General features: G+C 42.8%; 1 protein-coding gene and 1 long non-coding RNA gene across 3 annotated transcripts in view; one reads left to right on the top strand and one right to left on the bottom strand.

The window, feature by feature from the left end:
* The window catches only part of myo10l3 (myosin X, like 3), a 63,220-nt gene that overhangs the window by 17,475 nt on the left and 26,621 nt on the right, over positions 1-19,124 (top strand). The window contains exons 1-14 of one of the 2 annotated variants that reach the window (XM_037109125.1): positions 8,047-8,130; positions 8,250-8,408; positions 9,835-10,022; positions 10,139-10,273; positions 11,188-11,312; positions 11,430-11,443; positions 11,590-11,674; positions 11,933-12,039; positions 12,421-12,550; positions 13,726-13,844; positions 16,232-16,378; positions 16,494-16,594; positions 16,937-17,003; positions 18,054-18,146. In XM_037109125.1, the coding sequence (XP_036965020.1) occupies positions 8,080-8,130; positions 8,250-8,408; positions 9,835-10,022; positions 10,139-10,273; positions 11,188-11,312; positions 11,430-11,443; positions 11,590-11,674; positions 11,933-12,039; positions 12,421-12,550; positions 13,726-13,844; positions 16,232-16,378; positions 16,494-16,594; positions 16,937-17,003; positions 18,054-18,146 (1,521 nt within the window). In that variant the 5' untranslated portion in view covers positions 8,047-8,079. Of the gene's footprint in view, positions 1-8,046; positions 8,131-8,249; positions 8,409-9,834; positions 10,023-10,138; positions 10,274-11,187; positions 11,313-11,429; positions 11,444-11,589; positions 11,675-11,932; positions 12,040-12,420; positions 12,551-13,725; positions 13,845-16,231; positions 16,379-16,493; positions 16,595-16,936; positions 17,004-18,053; positions 18,147-19,124 lie in introns of those variants that run through there. The other variant, XM_037109124.1, reaches the window with a different exon arrangement.
* LOC119025514 lies at positions 12,412-16,361 on the bottom strand. The gene is made up of 4 exons (XR_005076840.1): positions 16,245-16,361; positions 15,972-16,052; positions 15,708-15,770; positions 12,412-12,541 (listed from the first exon to the last, which is right to left on the bottom strand). It is a non-coding gene; the product is annotated as an uncharacterized LOC119025514 (long non-coding RNA).

Here is a 19,124-nt window from a genome sequence, read left to right as displayed (position 1 = left end):
AGCATCATCTCCACCTCCAGGCACTGTCACATAGCCATCACCCCAGGCCCTGTGTTACTCCTTCACTGGAGTCTTTGAGTGTTCATACAAAGAAGGGTGACGTATGCTTATTTTCTTGGTGGAAATGAGACCTGAATGTCTGAAATATCATATAGCGAGTTCACAAGATGCGGAAGTTATATGTGTTATTGTTCAGACCTGACTTATTTTAGATGGTTCTGAGCCATGTTTTAACTGAAGTTAGAAGAAGATGTTACCTTTCAAGGAATCCTCATATGTACATTTTCAGTCCTTCTGTTATAAGCTTCTCCATTTGAATATGACAAATAGGTGAAATCCAAAATAAGGGTTTTTCTTAGTTAAGACATAGCACTGAATAGTCCTTACTCTTCATTTAAGGCCCAGACACACTTAACTAGCATCAAATAACTAGCAGTGATGAAAGCTTTGTCGCCCAAAAAGCTGCACTTGAACACACCGTACACCCGACTAACGTACTGTAAATACTACAGCTGAACTGTATTCCTCATTCAAAAATGAAAAAGGAAGACTCAGGACTGCTGACATACAAAATATGGAGAAAACACGCTGAATGAGTGAAATCATGGATACTACAAAGGCTTGAGGGGCTTTCCCTTTCTTTTCTTGAGCACTAATTTGCACCAACTTGCTCAATCAGCCAAAAAACTTGCCGACAAGAGCTGGCGAGTGCCAACAGTGCGGGATATACCGCAAAAAGTAGGGTTACAGATGTTGGCAGACGGCCGACCATCAGCTTGGTGTGTCAGGGCCCTACAGTTTGCATGTGGGAGGCTGGAAGAAAAAACTGCAGAGAGTTTGAAAATATACGTAAGAGGGAACATATGAACTCATCCATGTGCCCTAGGTTGATGTTTCCATGGTCAGTGGTTTGGATTCTTGTCGTGTGAGAAGTCAACCATGTGTTGTCAAAGGGGCAGAGATGGAAATACCATGTATCAGAGCTGGCAAGGATTCACCGCACCAGGTCAGGGGTTGAGATATTAATCAGACCCCTCGTCTCCTCATTTACTGTCTTGACATGACCAGAGAACACCACAGGGTGTTGTTCTCATTCCAGAAACATTTCACCACCCTCAGTTAACATTTGGTGAACGTGGTGTCACGTTTTTTCCTGTCTGACTGGAAGTACGATCTGAACTGAAGCTGGTCTCATATGTTCTTCACATGCGAGCTCAGGATGTATTCGGACCGGGCCAGACATATGGGTGTTTTATCTGTGTGTGTGTGAGACTCTGCAGCCAGAATGACAGGAATGTGTGTGAGACTGAAAAAACAGTCTCCACCTTCAGGATTGCCTGCTGACCTCATGTGATCCTCTGTCCCGGGATGACACACAATATCTGCTGAGGTTTATTTGCATTTCCCGATTCACTCGTAATCCTGATTCTGTTGCAATCTGTATTTTAAACCTTTGTTAAGGGTATTATGTATGTGTGTGTGTTGATTGTCTCTCTCTGTCTGAGTCCTGGTGTTTTTTACCCTCGTGTGCAGTTTCAGAGGTGGTTTGGTAAATGTATCCTGGCAGTGTTTTCCCCTCGGGGAGCCGGGATATACCATTATCCAATGCTTCAGTGCCCACAGTAAGGTGCAGCTCTGTGTCTGAGTGCTCGGCTTGCAGACTCGAGAGAGTGTCTTCAGCCACACTGCCCCGGCTTTAACGGGCTGACCTGGCTGCTGTCTCATTAACCATCATATCAGCATTCATCACTGTCTCGTCCCCGGTGCACCACAGACCCGGGAGGATCAGGAGGATACAGCAGACACACTGAAGCTGAGCGCTAAATGTCTTGTGGCTCGTGTCTTGCGCGCGCGTGTGTGTGTGTGTGTGTGTGTGTGTGCGCTCCATGGCCAGATGGCACCAGCTGGATTAACAGTGTGTGAGTTCTCCCTAGAGGGGAGCACATGTGAAGAAAAGCAGGAAGAGGCTCTGTCACCTGAACTGAATGGCTGCTGTCAGAGATGATGTCATCCTCGTCCTGCTGAACAATAAACCGAGATTGGACCGAGGCATTAATCACTTGTGACATGCTGCACATAAAATACTGCAGCTCATGTTTTATATCTCTAAAAACAGGCCAAATGCTGCTTTGTTGTTGATGTCCAGCTGAAACAATTAGATGTTTAATTCATTAGTCAATTAACAGATAAATAGTCAGAATCTATTGATTTCAGGGCTGCACAATATATCGCGTCGACATTGACGACACAGTGTGTACAAGGCAAATGAACTCATTTCAGGTGGGTTTTTTTGTGTTTTCGCATCATTTAAGATGAATGTTAAGATGGCAGCACATGATAAATATTGACAGTGTTGCCTCTCACTGGTTGTTCTGCGACTCAATGGTTGTAAGCATGGTGACACACACATATTGTGACATTGTGTGCATAGCCTCCAGGTACTGTAGTTGATCCATATTACTATATATAGGTATCACAGAACACCTATATTTTGCAATGTCCTCCATGTTGTGCTTGAAACACGAGCGACAGGGTCAGTTTGTACACCCTGACAGAAAACAGTCAGGTCAAGCTGATTTTGTTCATGGTGCTTGTTGTTAGGATACAGTGTAAAAGTACTTCAGTATTATGTTCAGGCCCTAAAGTTGATTTGGATGGTTACGCCTCCAAAAAAAAAAAAAACAAGGATATTTTCCTTTTTCATCTCGTTACAATTCAACCCAGTAACCAAAGCTCTTCATTTACTCTCAGCGTAGATATTTTTTTCTTTAATCAACAAATTATCTTTCAGCTGTGCTCAAGAGCTGAGATTCGACTCGGACCAAGTCTGACTCCTAAAGTTGTCCTGGGCCTGCGGTCATAAAGACTGTGAGGTTTGAAATAGGTCATTGATGGCCTCGCAGTCTTTTCTGGATTATTGGTCAATGGAGCCTTTATGTGGGTGATGTGCATTCACGAGTGCGCTCAAGGAAATAACACACAAACATTGTTTGTGAGCATCTGTGTGTGTGGTGCACAGATCTTTTTTTAAGGATTTGCTGTCAGTCGTGTTCAATTATTTTAATATGAATATGTTTCGGGATGGATTTGCCAGAGTCTCAGAGTGTTATTTGTTTCTGCACAGTTTTCCCTTTAATAAGCCTGTCTCCTCCTGCAGCCCCCCGCACGACCCCCCATGTCTCCGGGGTCTGGGTGGGATCCCCCTTCAGCAGATGGATTCACTGTAACACAGAGAGAGAGAGTCAGACGGAGTTAAAAAAGAAAAAGAGGGAGAGGGAGGCAGAAACAGACAGTGATAAACAAGTTAGTGTTTGTGTCCACAGGCCTGTGATTTTGTGTCGGGCCATGTGTCATTTCTAAAGGCCTCGGATATATCTGCCAGTGAAGGTCCGCAGAGCCATGGAGCCTGACGCCGCCTAAATGTGAATATTCAGTAGAGCTGGTGGAACAAAGCGGCAGCAGCAGCAGGGTGTGGTTTCAGCCAGGAGGAAACAAAAGGAGAGAGCGTCACAGCTGCAGGAAAAAGTTTAAAATTCAGAAGGCTGCTGTCAGAAAAAAATGTTCCCTCTGTTTAGCCTGTACAATCTTAGTGAAAGCAGTTTGTCTTGAGTTTGATGCGTTTAAGAAAGATTTACACCAAGAACACAAAAAATACGTACATAATTTTGGTCGAATTAATGCAAAACTAGTGGTCATGTGTGTCACATTTTAGTTTTCAAACAATATTAGCCCAATTTATTAAGCATCTGGAAAAGTTCTCTCTGAATGAAATGTATTATTATTATTTTTACTTGCAAAAAAACAAAAATAAAATTGTTTTAGCTTTGTTGTGGTGTATATTTAGATAAAGTTATTATTAGCCTTCAGTGTTATTCATACATTGGGACATCTTGTTTTGCTATCAAAAGAAACATGACAGGAAGATAAATCTTAATAATCTTCAGTTCACGTGATCAGTTCCATGAAGTGTCAGAAATGTATGAACAAATGTTCCTCATGGTGAACAAATGTTCTCCCCAGTAATGGTCAAAAACTTGAAGTTTTCTAGCACATGGATGAGGGATGGTGTTAAAAAGATTCAACTCTGGGACCTGAACGATTGTTTCCTATCGTTTTCCTGCATGCCTTGAGACAGCTAATCATCAGGCACCTGTGCAATATTTTGTTGTCTTTTGCTTTTGGCAGTTTTATTTAAAAAAGGAAGGAAGGAATAAATGCAGAAAGAAATAAGAGGAGGATAAACCAGACACACACAGCCTGTCTCTCCCAGCTCACTTGCTTTAATAGCTTCATCCCGTAATCCAAGAAAGAGTAATAAATTATTGATTCTATGGCAGCAAAAGTTTTACGTTTTTGTTTTATGTGTCTGCCTTGTGCCCAGACACGTGTCCTGCAGCGGTGTAGAGCGCTGGTGTCAACGCCAGACTCCATTTGCAGAACATTGATTTCTACAGTGAACATTTTCACAGATCAATGACGAGTCACATGGTGTTGTAAGTGGCATGAAATTATCTCCAAGCCACCGTTACACCACTCAGATCGTTAACATCGACGACGCTGCTGTATCACAACGTGAAACGGCCACTGCAGTGACATCCAGCCGACTGAAATCATGAGCAGAAATGAATAAATCGCTCTTAAGTTTTGCCATCTTGTTCTCAAATTGGATTGGATATACTTTGTGTGCTTTGATTTATTTGTTTTTGGGAAGTCAAAAAATCTATGACAGTGGACACACACTGTTACATTACTTTGATGAGACTGTTATAGATTCTCTAGTTGCATGAGTTGGATGCTCTACAGCTTCTGGAGGGAAAAATGTCCCAGTATACTTCTTATAATGGACACTAATAGAACATTAATGCACCTCCTAAAGACCAAAATGGAAATAAAAAAAGAGTCTGTGTCTGGGCCTGAGCTCCTCTCATGTTTCATCCTCTTTTCAGCCATGACTGCAGGACGTTGTTTACTCAGCAAATGATTTGGAAAACATTTTATGAAGACATGAACGTCTTGAATGAGGACCGCGCTCAGTGACTTATCTCACAGGAATGAAAACAACAAAGGAACCAAACAATGAAATACCACAGCGGGGCAAAACAGAGGAATGTGAAACATCTTTTGATGCTGGAAACTGCGGCTCAGTTTTCCTCAGAGCATCTCTGAGGCTTCAAAATTCCCTGAGGCTCGATCGCTCTGTGAAATCTGAACAATGAATTATCCAAAGGAGATCAGAAACAAAGGTCACATCATTTGATGTAGCAACAGGGAAAGAGATAATTCTCCCCTTTCTTGTGTTATGTATTTTTCTGGAGGAGTGGTAAAGATGCTTTCCAAGTACACGGCTCATTGTGTGTTTCGCTGAAGAACCCATATTTGTTTTCCTCCTGTGAAACTTGAGGTCCTCGTGTAATCGAGAGTGTAACACGGACCTGTAGCCTCTCCTGGCTGTTTGTTATCCCGTATTATCTTTGCTCCCCGTCACCTCAATGCATCTTTGAACTTGCGCTTTGGGGAATGTAAAGCATGCTGACACAGGCAGAAGATATAAACCAGACTTCTTTGGTTTGTTTGGTCGGGTGTTGAACAGATGTGGGAGGTTGATAATATGTTCCATTTCCATTCAACAGCACATTTGTGTTAATTAAATAAATGTGTCCAAGATGTGCGTTGATATTTTAGAATTGATTTACACTCTTATCGCAACACTTTACACACTTTAATGTGTAAATTTGGTGCAGTCACCCTTTAGAATTAAAAAGAACGTTATCAATAATTTTCTACTGTCTATCCTTTTTTTCAAGCCTGGAAATGACGCTAGATTTAATCAAATGGTTACAGTAGCTAGAAAGTAGTTGATTGCTAACGTTAGCTAATGGTGCCTTAAAAATGCTGCTTTACCTTAAAACACATGTTGCTCCAGACTTTCAATATCCATCATGTTTGCAGTTGCTGATCATTCAGGAAGTGGCGAAATGACAAAGATTGGTTTCCTACATTTAGTCTACCTTGTAACTAAGATGGCCACCTTGTGAAGAGGCTATGGTTCATGGTTTCTTAATATTCTGGGGTTTTTTTTCATTCTCACACACTATCAAATAGATACACAGTGATTTTGTATGATAACACCTAAATCCACCGGAGCCCAGGTGCTGATAGTGACATCAATCACACTAAGTGAATGATGTAATTGAGTGTGAACTGATAATACTGATTAAGGATGTAAAACAAGTGGAAAAGCCTGTTTGATTTATTAGTCAGTTAGGCCGTGCCTGGTGAATCAGGTCCAATTTGCCGGAGAGGAGTGAGGGTGGGGCTGAACACGAACGTTTAGGGACATCTGGCTGTAAATCTGGAAGCTTCTGCTCGATGGATGACATCACCGCACGTGCTGCTTGTCTCCCCCGAGGTCGTCACCCTCGCACAAACCTTAATACTGAAAAAACATGCAATCACTGCATTGTTATCGCGCTTACACCCATTCTCTAGTGACCAGAGTCAGTGTATCTTTTCACATACTTATGAGGCTTTTCCCACACTTTTATTTGGTGTAGTATTTAGTTTTTTTTCACTTAACGCACTGCAGTAGATGAAAAATGATGGAATCCACACATACGTATGGATGCAGTGATTTGTAAACTGTCAGCCTTGCAACAAAGCAATCTGCTTCAGAGCTCTTACAGATCTATCTTAATGCACTCTAATATAAAATATTCTGTTGCTAGTCATAACTTATCTTTATGCTTCTGACTCATCTGTATGCCACTCATTTATATATATATACTGGGTATGTTGACCCTATCGAATCATTTTGTTGGAAGTGCATGAGGAGTCTGCACAATACAAAGCTCTGAAGCATCTTTTATTTGACAAAGACAAAAACAGTAATGGGAGCTCTCTTGTGATACCACTAACTTTGTTAAGGCTGCACTGATCAATATTTTTATATATACAACGGGGCTGGGTAATCTGATAATATTAGATTGTGTTTTATCTTGGAGGCGGCCAAAATCGACTTTAAAGGTGAATCATAAGTATTGTTTTATTTAATGTCCTTCATCAGTTTACCAAACCTCACGAGCAGATCCGCTCTGTGTGACGAACCACTGAAGTACTGAAGCCGACCAGATGGACACGCTGATCGGACGAATTGCAGAATGTGTGTCCTGCTTGGTTAACATAATGTCAATGATAATAACGCAGCGTGAGTTGTACCTAGCTGCGTGGCAGATGTGGAACGAGTATAAACATAAAATATCTGACAAATCATTGTCATTTCATTTTTTTCTTATCGACCAGCAACAAAAGAGATAATAGATAGTGAAATGTTTTAGGGACACCGGGCTGTGTTTCAAGGTAAAACAACACATTTGTTTACCAATTAGCTGCCAGTGAGCAAAAAAAGCGGCTTTTTCCTTTAGAAGTTGGTAGAGACCAAAAACTGAGCTAAAATAAGAGTGAATATTGGACTTGGCTCCATCCAGCTTGCAAAGATACATCTCAACCTTCATCTACACTCAGTCAATAGCATCTCTTCTCGTTGCTGACTCAGCAGTCTTGTGAAAACAAATGTCTGCTCCCAGCTGGGACACATCTGGACGAGCCAGGGGAGCCAGCAGTAATGCAATGGGACACCGCAAACCCTGCTCCTCCATCAGTATTGACCCAAACACTGCTTCCCATCAAGTGACCAACACAGCTGTAGTCTGTTCTCTTATCTCTTGTCTCATCCATTAGACGTCTAATAGCCAGAAAGTCTGCTGGACGCTCTTTGGCGGTCTGTCGTTTTGTATGACCGTTTCACTGCGAGTATGAAGAAACTGGTTCGTATTAGCTGCTAAATTAGCTGCTAAAACTCTGCTGCTGCATCTCATGGTCCTTGTTGCAGGAAATGTGGCATGGTGAGAGATTTGTTTGATCAAGGTGAGATGTCAGGACATGAGTAAGTGAGGGGGCTCTCTACCTGTCAGGTGTGTCGGCAGCAGGCACGGGCAGGCACCTCAGTTTTTCCAGTATCATCACTTGAATCTGCCTGACATCCATCCATGCGTGTGCCACAAGGCTTTCTGTTTGATTCAGATGTGTGAAAATTCCTCCTTCCTTTTTTTTTTTTTAAAGCCTGAGGGTGTAGTAAGTGTGTAGTCGGCCTCTGGCCCGCTGCTGCGGGTCTAGATCACTTTTTTTCAATCCAGTTGAAGCACTGGCACACAGTATTGTGAAACATTTTGGATCTGTGTTTGTTGTTCCAGGTGATCTACCTACAGAAGGCAGAGCTGAACAGGGAGACGGTGTACCCGATGCACCCCAGCAGCATCCATGGAGTGGAAGACATGTCCACACTGGCGGAGCTGCACGAAGCTGCCATCATGCACAACCTCTTTCTGCGCTACCAGAAAGACAACATCTATGTAAGGCACTGTCTTAATCTGCAAGCACATTTACCACCATGATGGACCTGGAATCTGTGGGTCCTCTGTGTTCTGCAGGGGTGCAAGGGGGGAATTTCTCAAACCATTCACAACATCAACGGGAAACCTCTGTTGATGCTGTAATGTTTTTGTTGTTGGGAAATGCAATGCAACAACATGATGTTGTGTGTTTTTAGGAAGGAGCATGACCCACATTTAGTCTCTCGCACTCTTACTTGGCAATTACTGCTTCAGTCGCTCTCTCCTATGTATTTATAAGTGGCTCGGTTTTGATAAACAGCGGCTGTCTAGTGTCCCTTGTCAGTGGCTAGCTAGCTAACAATCTTGTTAGCTTGTCTGACAAGCTAACAAGATTGTTAGCTTGCCTGACAAGCTAACGAGAGTTTTAGCTTCTCCATAAGACGATCATCAGTGTTAGCTTTTCCAACAGGCTAAAATTACACAGGCTAACAAGAGTGTTAGCTTCTCAAATAGGCTAACATCAGTAGCTTCTCCAACAGTTACAGTTTGAGTAGCCTTTCAATCATAATGTTTTGGTGATGTTGCTCCCCATCTTCTCAGTTATTGAACAGACATTACAACAGTTGAGGGCAGTTATTTTGGAGGACAGCTTCTCTGCCAACCTTACTTTGGAATTTCTACACTTCAGATGGTTTTGTAATAACAAATTCCAATCCTAAATTCAGACTGGATTTTTTCTGAAAAAGGCGGTTAGAAAACATGTTTCTGTAACACCAAAAATCCTAAATGTCGCCTGAAACTCAGGTGATAAGATAGAATTTCAGACTTAAGACAATTCTGTAGAGAGGAAATATCAACACAGACAGGTTTTCATACGGTGTTCAGTATTCAGAGCAGGATTTTCCTTTAAGAATGCAAGATTATAGATCTGTTTGTCTGACCCCGTCTCTCTCACAGGATTATTTTCACAGCAGAGCACTGAAACACGACCCGGGCTTTATTAAAATAATCATTGCCCCACGGACTTCGTTGGTAACTTTGTTTTTTCGAAATCATATCTCCTAATCTTATCTCCGAGGGCTCGCCCGGCCTGTCTGCATGGCATCGCAGAACAGTTTCATTGTGGAACGATGACCCACAAACACACTTTTGTGCGGCACTTTTCCCCAAAGCGCATTACCCGAGCAGGAGAAAAGGATCCTAAAATATTACCAAAGTCCGTGCAAACTAGGCCACACGCAGGAGTTTAAGAGTATTACTGACTCCAGGTAGTGTGTCAGAGGAAGGAGACAGGAAACTGGGTGAACTGATCTCAATTCTAGTGTACAGTATCAAGCATTTATCTCTTGTACCATGTGTATTCTATTTTCTTTTACTGATAATCCTTATCTCCCTCTCTCTTTTTCTTCTCCTCCTCTTCCTTCTGCCTTTTCATTTCCCTCAGACCAACATTGGTTCTATCCTGGCGGCGGTAAATCCCTACAAGCAGATAACTGGCCTGTACGACAGCACTGCAGTCGACCTCTACAGCAAACACCAGATGGGGGAGCTGCCTCCTCATATATTCGCTGTGGCCAACGAGTGTTACCGCTGCCTGTGGAAGAGACATGACAGTCAGTGTGTCCTCATCAGGTGAGGGGGGGGGGATAGAAAAGGCAGGATTCGCTGAATGAAAAAAACAGTTCCCAAAAATGAAGGTAAGCTAATTAACAGGTTGAACATGTCTCTTTTTGTCCTGGTGTCTTCAGTGGGGAGAGCGGTGCTGGGAAGACGGAGAGCACCAAGCTGCTGCTGAAGTTTCTGTCAGTGATGAGCCAGAACTCTGCAGGTACTCCTCTGTCAGAGAGGACCACACGGGTGGAGCAGGCCCTCGTCCAGAGCAGGTACTGTTCAAACCACAACCACTGACCCCCGAGTCCCAAGATGTTAAAGTTCACGGCGATTAACATCGTTCCTTCAAATAATTTGTTGTGGAATTCGTTAATTTAGGTTTTTTGACTCATGAGTAACGTTTTACTTATCTCTCTCTGTACATATCAATACATATATACATTATTTATTTATTTATTTAACTTTTTTAGTTGCAAACTATGTTAAATCAGGCCAGTCTTTGAGCTCATGAGTACTATGAGTTCATAAAGACATTTGTTGTTATGCAGTATCAGTATTTCTATTTTCTGCAACTTTATTCTTCCACTTCACTACATTTTGGCGGCAAATATTGTACTTTTTATCCACTACTTTTGTGTCTTGCAATGTTTTTAAATGATTTTTTGGGGGGATTGGCAGGCATATTAAAATAAACACTGATAATCGGAAACATACTGATCATATATCTGATTATGTCAGATATGTTTGATATGTGTGCGTTTGATACTTGAGTACATTTAATTTAGATTTTTACTCAAGTACTCTTCATACGGGTGACTTTCACTTTTACCAAAGTAAAATTATAACAAGATATCTTTACTTTTACTCCTTCGGTTACTTCTTAAAACAAACTGCACTTTAGATACTGTGATTATGATATGAGTCACGACTTTAGTCAGAATTTTCGCTGTCAATATAAAATGATGATGTGTTTTTTTTTTGTGGTCTGTCCCCAAAAAGCATGTTCCCTTGACGTCAGGAGCCATGTTGTGATTTTGATACTAGTTCAGTTGATTGTTCAGAACTCATCCATGAGTCACAAACGTTCCTCTCAAAAACTAGAGAATTTCAGGGAAGTCTCAGATGTAAAAGAAAGATTTCCTTGGTAGAGTTTTCATTGGCTTGATTGTGTTTCCTCTCTCTGCAGTCCCATCATGGAAGCCTTTGGGAATGCCAAGACCGTGTACAACAATAACTCCAGTCGCTTTGGGAAGTTCATCCAGCTCCACTTTTCCCAGAACGGAAACATTCAGGGAGGCTGCATCATTGACTGTATCCTTCAACAGTTCATTTAGAGTTACTGCAGATGTTTATTGTGTTTGGCTCAGAGGACTCACTCAGCATATTCACTGTAAATTTTTATCATTCTCCTTGACTCTCAGTCATCAGATTTGCTGGAGAAGGTGAGTCTATGATGTGTTTAAACATTCAGCAACAGGGATCAGCAAGTTAAATATTTGATATAATCACTATTTAAAAGCACGGCCATCTTGCAACATCTTTGTAACATACTGTAAACATTTACCTCTAACTATCTTCTTTTCCAAAGAATCGCGTGGTTCGACAGAATCCCGGAGAAAGAAACTACCACATCTTCTACGCTCTGTTAGCCGGGGCAGACCAGGACCACAGAGGTTTGTTTCTACAGAGTTTAAATGAGCTGTTAATCTCACACTCACATTTTGATAGCAAGTGAGTAAATGTCTAAATATCACAATCATGACAATATGTGACGCTCATGTAACGATAGATTGGTTAAACATCTGTAACTGCTATCAGCAATTAAGATGACACAGGCGACTCAGTTCTGTATTTTTTTTTTCCACTGTTGGGCTCAAATACATTACGTTTTATTTCATTCAGTGTGAGTTTCGTCCTTCTGTGTGTTGCAGACATGTACCTCCTGTCCGAGGGCCCTGAGTCATATCACTACCTGAGCCAGTCAGGCTGCATGCAGGACAGCAGCCTGGATGACAAGCAGCTCTTTGACAGTGTGATGGTAAGTAGAAGATGTGAGAAAAATCCAGTAGGAAGGATTATTTGTGTGTGTGTGTGTGTGTGTGTGTGTGTGTGTGTGCGTGTGTGTAGATTGTTTGTTGTACCCCCAGAGGGCGCTATAACCCTTTGTCATGAGTGTAATACCACTTTACAAGACCGAAACTGACTTCTAGGAAACATGAGCCTGGGGAAAAGATGTTATTTGATTGTGTCATGTTGGCCTTGGAGGCACATTTTGAATTTTGTTCATACAAGTATTGTATAGCTGCAAGCAAAAAACAAAAGTAGGTTGAACTGCTGTCATGTCTTGGACAGGTCTAGGGGTGTTCCTCGTGTCCTTTGCAGTGACATGTTGTCCAACATTGTCTGTGTTGTGTTGCAGGAGGCCCTGAAAGTGATGGAGTTCACCGAGGAGGAGATCAGAGACGTGTTCAAGTTGCTCTCCGCCGTCCTTCAGATGGGCAACATTGAATTCATGACTGCTGGCGGCGCTCAGATCACTTCTAAAGGAGGTAGGAGGAGAAGGAATTACGTGAATAACATATAACAGACTTATAGATCCTGATGAAGGTGTAATGCACGTCCTTAATTTGTACAGAGAAGCATGAAATCCTGTCTTTTAGTGAGTACACAGCAGGTGATTTGAGCAGGCAAGGCAAGAAGAAAAAGAAGAGGACATGCAAGACATTTTAATTTGAATCCCTTTTTAGGAAAATACAATTTTTGCAGTCAGTTTTTTTGGAACTGCTCATACCAGGCGCCTCGGGCAGTTAGGGTTCTTAAAACAGGTTCTCCCTTGGCGACCAGAAAAACAAACAATCAGCCATTTTAACCCTACAGGGCCATTAGAGCTTATTAGCACTAGATTTTAATTAAAGGTGTAATATGTAAGAGTTATCTCAAAACCAGTAAGGGGCAGCATCTCATCAAAGTGACCGCTAACTGCTGATAACTGTAGCTGCTGTTGGCTAGTTAGCTCAGTCAGCAATGCAGTTAGCAGTCTGGACTGGGAGCCTGTAAGCACTGGATATTCATCTTGTACCTTTAAGCATTATTTAACCAGGAGGTCCGTTGAGATTTACTGTCTTTTCTGAGGGAGACCTGTCAAAGAAGACATGATGGAAAACCCAGCAGACAAGAAAAAGCTGAACCGTAATCCATAAAAGTTTATTTTAAATTTCTTTAGACTTTGAAAAATAACAGCAGTGTGTGTGAATTGCTCGACCCAGCGGATACAAAATATATGTTAAATTGCAGTACTTTATCTTTAATGCTTCTTTTCAGGGGACAACTGGGAACATTTGGGTTCATGGGTGCAGTTAAAATGATCTTTTGTTTCCTTCGTTGGAATTTATGGAAGAAAACTTCCATTTTTCTTCCCCTGATGTTGGACCACTGTGCAGCAGCACTCCTCATGCCCCTCAGTTTGATTGACGTTGCACTCGCAGACAGAGCGCTGAACAGGCTGTAACATGAGCTCAAGGCTCCTTTGTTCGTGGTGTCTGACCTCTTTTCCAAAGAACCAGTGAACTTCAGTGACTGCAGAGTAACTACAGCCCCGCCAAACAAGAGTAGAGTTTCCTATAGACCGTATAGGATCACGGTCTATATGTCACGTCTGTTGTTTGAGTCACTTGAACCGTCTGTTACACAAACACGGCAGCTAATACGTGTGTGTGTGTTTCAGTGGTGAGTAATGTCAGCGAACTGCTCGGCCTGGACTCCTTCCAGCTGTCGGAGGTGTTGACCCAACGCTCCATGATCCTGAGAGGAGAGGAGATCTGCTCGCCGCTCACTGTGGAGCAGGTAATGACACATCCGACCGGAACGGGAATCACACACAGAACAATCCCTTTACCGTTATTTCTCGGATTCTTCAAAGGTCTACGCTGCCTTTTTTTCCCTCCAGTTAATCATACAGAAGATATCTGTTTGTTGCCCCTTGTTCTCACTCCCTCCTCTGTCCTGGTGACACACACACAGCCTTTCTCCAAGCACTCTCCCCCACATGCCTATCCAGATCCCTTGCGTGACTCCCAGCCATTTCCTGCTTTTTGTCTGCCAGATTCCTGGCACAATACAGCCATCATGATAGTGATCTGAGTTAAAAGCACAATAGAGCCCAATGACTGAGGGTGAAGTGAGAGTCTTCTCCCCACCAAGACGTCGGTGCAATAATTCAACAGTGTATCTCTCGGCCTCAGACACTACGGTCTGCAATTAATGTGAATATTTCTTTATCTGCATGCGTTATCCTTCTCACCATACGCCGCAAGCACATTCTGACACATGACACAATGCTCTCTGGCTGAGCGCAAGCCTGCAGCCCACTCACACGCATAAATATGAGCGAATATGCAGAATGGACCTTTACTATTATCACAGGGACACGAAAGTCACAAGAAAGCTTTTCATCGGCGGACAAAGACCCTGTGCTGTCACCCTGCTGCTGCTTGTTCTGCCTGGCCTTTGAAGCAGCTTGTCTCTTAATAGAGTTCATTATTCCAGCCCCGGAGTCACTAAGAATGGATTCTTCTCACAGCGGCCAGGGGTCACCCACCCCACGACTGCCTGTGCTAGACCCCCCCCCACCCCCACCCCCTCACCCCATCCTGGACAAACAGCCATTCTTCTCACCCCTGTGACGGAGATCCTGGAGCCACCAGCACTCTGTTCACACCCGCTAGTTGCAAGAGGTGACGGGGCATGATGGATTACTGAAAAGCCCAGGAGCATTGTTGCCCCAAATACAGTACACACCGCCACGCTTTTGTTTTGTTTTCAATTCATGCACAATGCCTGCGGAGGAAGTCTAACTGGCAAGTTTGAGCTTTTTATATTCGTACAGGGATGGTGTCTGGCCGAAAAGCCGACTTCACGGCAGCTGGAGAAAATCAGTTCTGTCTGATAGTGATCAGGCAGATCTTGTCATTTGCGTTACTGCTATGACTTCAAAGTCAAGTTTGACAGTTCACTCTAGGAAGTTTTCAGTTATATCACATGGTCTTCATCTGCAGATTTCTTTTCTCTCGTAATATTTCTTACGTTAATGTTCTGCAGTTTAATAAAGACCCCACTGGTCTGCTGACCCCAGCTGGTTAACATACTTCAAAAACCAGATGCAATCCAAACAAGAAAAAGGAAGGAAAGATGAAAAAGCAACAAGTTAGAAAAAGATCGGGATGCTTGTCAGATGTAGAGTACTCAGTAGTCATTACTACACTGCACCCATCTTTAAATTCGGCCCTCAGTTTGATGTTGCAACACGCTTGTGAGGTTTCATGACTGCATCTTACATGGTTGTGATGCTACAGCGCTGACAGAAATCAGACACTGGCACAACACTGTGGTAGTTTCTGCCATAGTAGGTGTCTCTAGGAACACATTTTTTCATGATGACACACACACAGACTCACAACAATGTTGCTGTTGCAGCTGGTAATAGATAAATACTATTTTAATTTGTAAGCCAAACAGTGTGGTAGCCACGGGTTTAATAATTTAAAGGGTTTCGTGTTTCACAAACGTAATGTTTTTTTATTTGTAAAATCTGAAAAGTAACTATAAGTTTCAGATATACGGTATATAGTGGAGTAAAAAGTGCATTAGTTCACTCTGAAATGAAGCTGAGTAAAATGTCATTAGAATGGAAATACCCAGTTAAAGTACCTCAAAATGTACTTGTATACTTTCCACCAGAGTCTGCCTTCTGTCTTTATGATATTTCCATCTCTGTGGGAGGTGAAACAAAGGTACAACAGCACATAAAAAAAGATAATTAAACTACAGACAGTTATCTGCAAATGTGGTTACATTGCTTTGATTTGTCTCTGTTTTTCGCCGGATTTTTGAAATGCAATAAATACTGCCTGCAGCGTGTCACCCTGAAGACATGCAGGCGTTGAGCTGTTGTGAAAACAGACGTTGTCTTACCTGCCGCCGGCAGACAGACGATGACATAACACACCTTTGTCTCCAAACCGCTGTTTGTTTTATAGACACTTCACTGAGGCCCTGCACACGCCAGCAGTCAAACAATAAAAAATGTTTTTATTAAATTCTTTACATTAATTAAAAAATCCATTAATTACACACTATGACATACTGTATGTTGTGTTGAGTGTGCAGTCAGCAAAGTTTCAACTTGGTATCCATTTTAACCCTCGTCATGTTGTGTTGTGGGTTTTTTGCAGGCCGTGGACTCACGAGACTCGGTTGCCATGGCGCTTTATTCCCAGTGTTTCTCCTGGATCATAATGAGGATCAACCAGAAGATCAAAGGGAAAGACAACTTCAAGTCCATCGGCATCCTCGATATCTTCGGCTTTGAGAACTTTGAGGTGAAAGACTGATTGTTGTTCAAAGCTGAGTACATTTAGACGTCTTAAAAAAAAACATCTGAAGAGCATCTTTTAGTTACTGATGGCCTCCAAAACATGTGCTTCCATCCTGTAGGTGAACCGGTTTGAACAGTTTAATATCAACTACGCCAACGAGAAACTCCAGGAGTACTTCAACAAGCACATCTTCTCGCTGGAACAGCTGGAGTACAACAGGTGAAGACGTTTAATATGTCTTAAAAACTGGAGACGTATTGTTTTCTTCAGATGAAGCCCGTATGCTGGTGGATACATCCAAAGTAAAATCATGTGCTGCAGACAGATAGCGCTCAGGGATGGGGGTTGGGCCTCGACATGGCGATGCAGGCAAACTGCCAGAGGTTTGGAATCAGCTCAGTTTCTCCCCCAGACAGTTGTTTTCATGAATAGTGGGCCAGCAGCTTGGACATGGCTCATTTCATCACATGTCCACACAAGACAATACAGCCATTGTGTCCTCCTGGTTGTTTATATTTATATATATATGGTTTGTGTGTGTGTGTCTCTTTGTCCTCACAGGGAGGGGATCCAGTGGGAAGCCATAGACTGGATGGATAATGCGGAGTGTCTGGATCTCATAGAAAAGGTAACAGACAGTCAGTCCTCGAGAGAGCAAAGTCACCACCAGGATCGACCACTGACCGCCAGCCAGAGCGTGCCGACCGAGACGCCGCACTCGGCTTGCGTTGACCTCCATCTCCCACTCTATCATTATATAGTCTCATTTCGCATGTTGTGTGCACAGTAATGTACACCAGTCAGCGGTTGGAGGTATGGTTGAAGAGAAGCATTAAAGGCAGTCGGTGTTATTTTATCACCAGAGTTATAATGATGGTTAGAGCTGAGTCTCTGCAGAGATGGGAGGCTTGTGTCTGAAAGGGTCAAAATGACACACTTAAAAAGTTCAGGGGAAGCACAAAGACTATACTACAACTGTTTTACCCCTACATAAACTTGTATTTGGCTTTTGATGTCCCTCTATAGGATGATTCTTGTGCTATTAACTATTTGCATAATGTATGATGATGAAGTTTCTCAGTCATCCGGGTCATGGTAGTTCTCCGTGCTGTATTGTCGGCAACTGGACTTGTTTCAGTTTCTTGAAGACGTTTCACGTCTCATCCACGAGGCTTCTCACACCTCACTAGCGAGGTGAGCCTGTCAGCTAGCCTAGCTGGCTGCTGAAAATAGGCTAACGTTAATATACAGCCAACTCTAAGTAGTAGTTTCACAGTTAACCCAGCATCATTCAACTTGTTCACAGTATTTACAGTAAATGTTTTGTATTTATTGGTCATGAGATAATCAGATAATCAACTCAGTATCTTAGAGAACCGTTAGCAACATTAGCCAGGTACTCAGCTTAGCTAACTTTAAGTTACTGTGGTTCATATTTATGCTCAATGACTGTGTGTCTTCAGAAATGTGAAGGAAGGTGTTGCTGATCATCGTGCCTGCTGAGTGAACCCTCTTTTTTATAAATAACGGAGAAAATTGAATGAATTACTATGCTGTTTCCTGGATGCATTGTTATAATAAATGCTGCCAGATGTGGCCCCAATGGGATTATAACTAGTTCCATCATGACTGCGGTGTGCTTCACCCTCTCTTCTCCTCTTGTCTGTCTCCCCTTTAGAAACTGGGCATGTTGGCTCTTATCAATGAGGAGAGCCGCTTCCCCAAAGGCACAGACTACACCCTTTTGGAGAAGCTGCACAGCCGACATGCAGTGAGTCCACACGCACCCATGAAAACTCTCTCACATGCAGCAGTTTACACATATCCTATCCACTCCCTGGCTGACACTCACAGCGGCATAACAAAAATGACCCGTACACCTCCAACAAAGCTGAAGAAACACCTTCACCACCCACCAGCTCAGGCTGCCTCAAAGAGTTAAACCTCCCTCCTGGCTGATGAATCGTCTGTTGCCTTTGGTGCAGCCTTGAAAGTCTGTGCGGCACGCCCCCCGAGCCGCTCTCACATGCAATCACAACAATGCTGAAATGTGATCAGCCATTCTCCAGGCCTGATCAGCATTGTGTGAAGGAGAAAAGAGTGTCCTCAGAAAACCCAGCAGGTTTTTTTTTTTCTGTAGCTGCCGGAAAAAACAGGAAGGGATACAAAGTGAGACCTGATCTGAACTGTTTGACCTCTACCTGAGGTCTCTGCCATGTGCTGAGTTTTAAAGTTGACTGGTTGACTGGGTTGGAGAGAGAGTAGCTGTGTCCCCAAACCAAAGTGTAAATTATGTAGAAGGAAAAAAAAACCTTTGCTTCCTTTGTTTATAGCATTTAATAAAACCAGATTATCTCTACAATATTCTGATAAATGACCTGATCAAAAAGTTCCCACTGGTGTGGCCCAATGTGCAAGAAAACACGATAACCATGTTCTCCACTGAAAGGAAAGCACCATAGCCCTCAATGGCGCCCTTTCAGTGGAGAAACCTCATCAAAGTTTACTCTATGGTGTTATTCCAGAGGAGAGAACATGATGAAGTGGCCTCTCTGGTACGGTTCCAGTGGAGAAAACATGGTGTGGTGTATTCTACGGGGGTCAGTGGAGGAAAAAAAGATGAAGTGCCCTCTGTGGTGACCTTTCAGTGGAGGAAAGACGACGGAGCACCCACTCTGTTGCCCTACCAGTGAAGAAAATGTAACGCAGTGCCCTCTACGCTGACCTTCCAGGAGAGAAATCATCATTA

The sequence above is a fragment of the Acanthopagrus latus genome, chromosome 9 (genome assembly GCF_904848185.1).
Source record: "Acanthopagrus latus isolate v.2019 chromosome 9, fAcaLat1.1, whole genome shotgun sequence".
NCBI classification, from domain to species: Eukaryota; Metazoa; Chordata; class Actinopteri; order Spariformes; family Sparidae; genus Acanthopagrus; species Acanthopagrus latus.
This window is presented reverse-complemented; position numbering and strand designations above follow the sequence as displayed.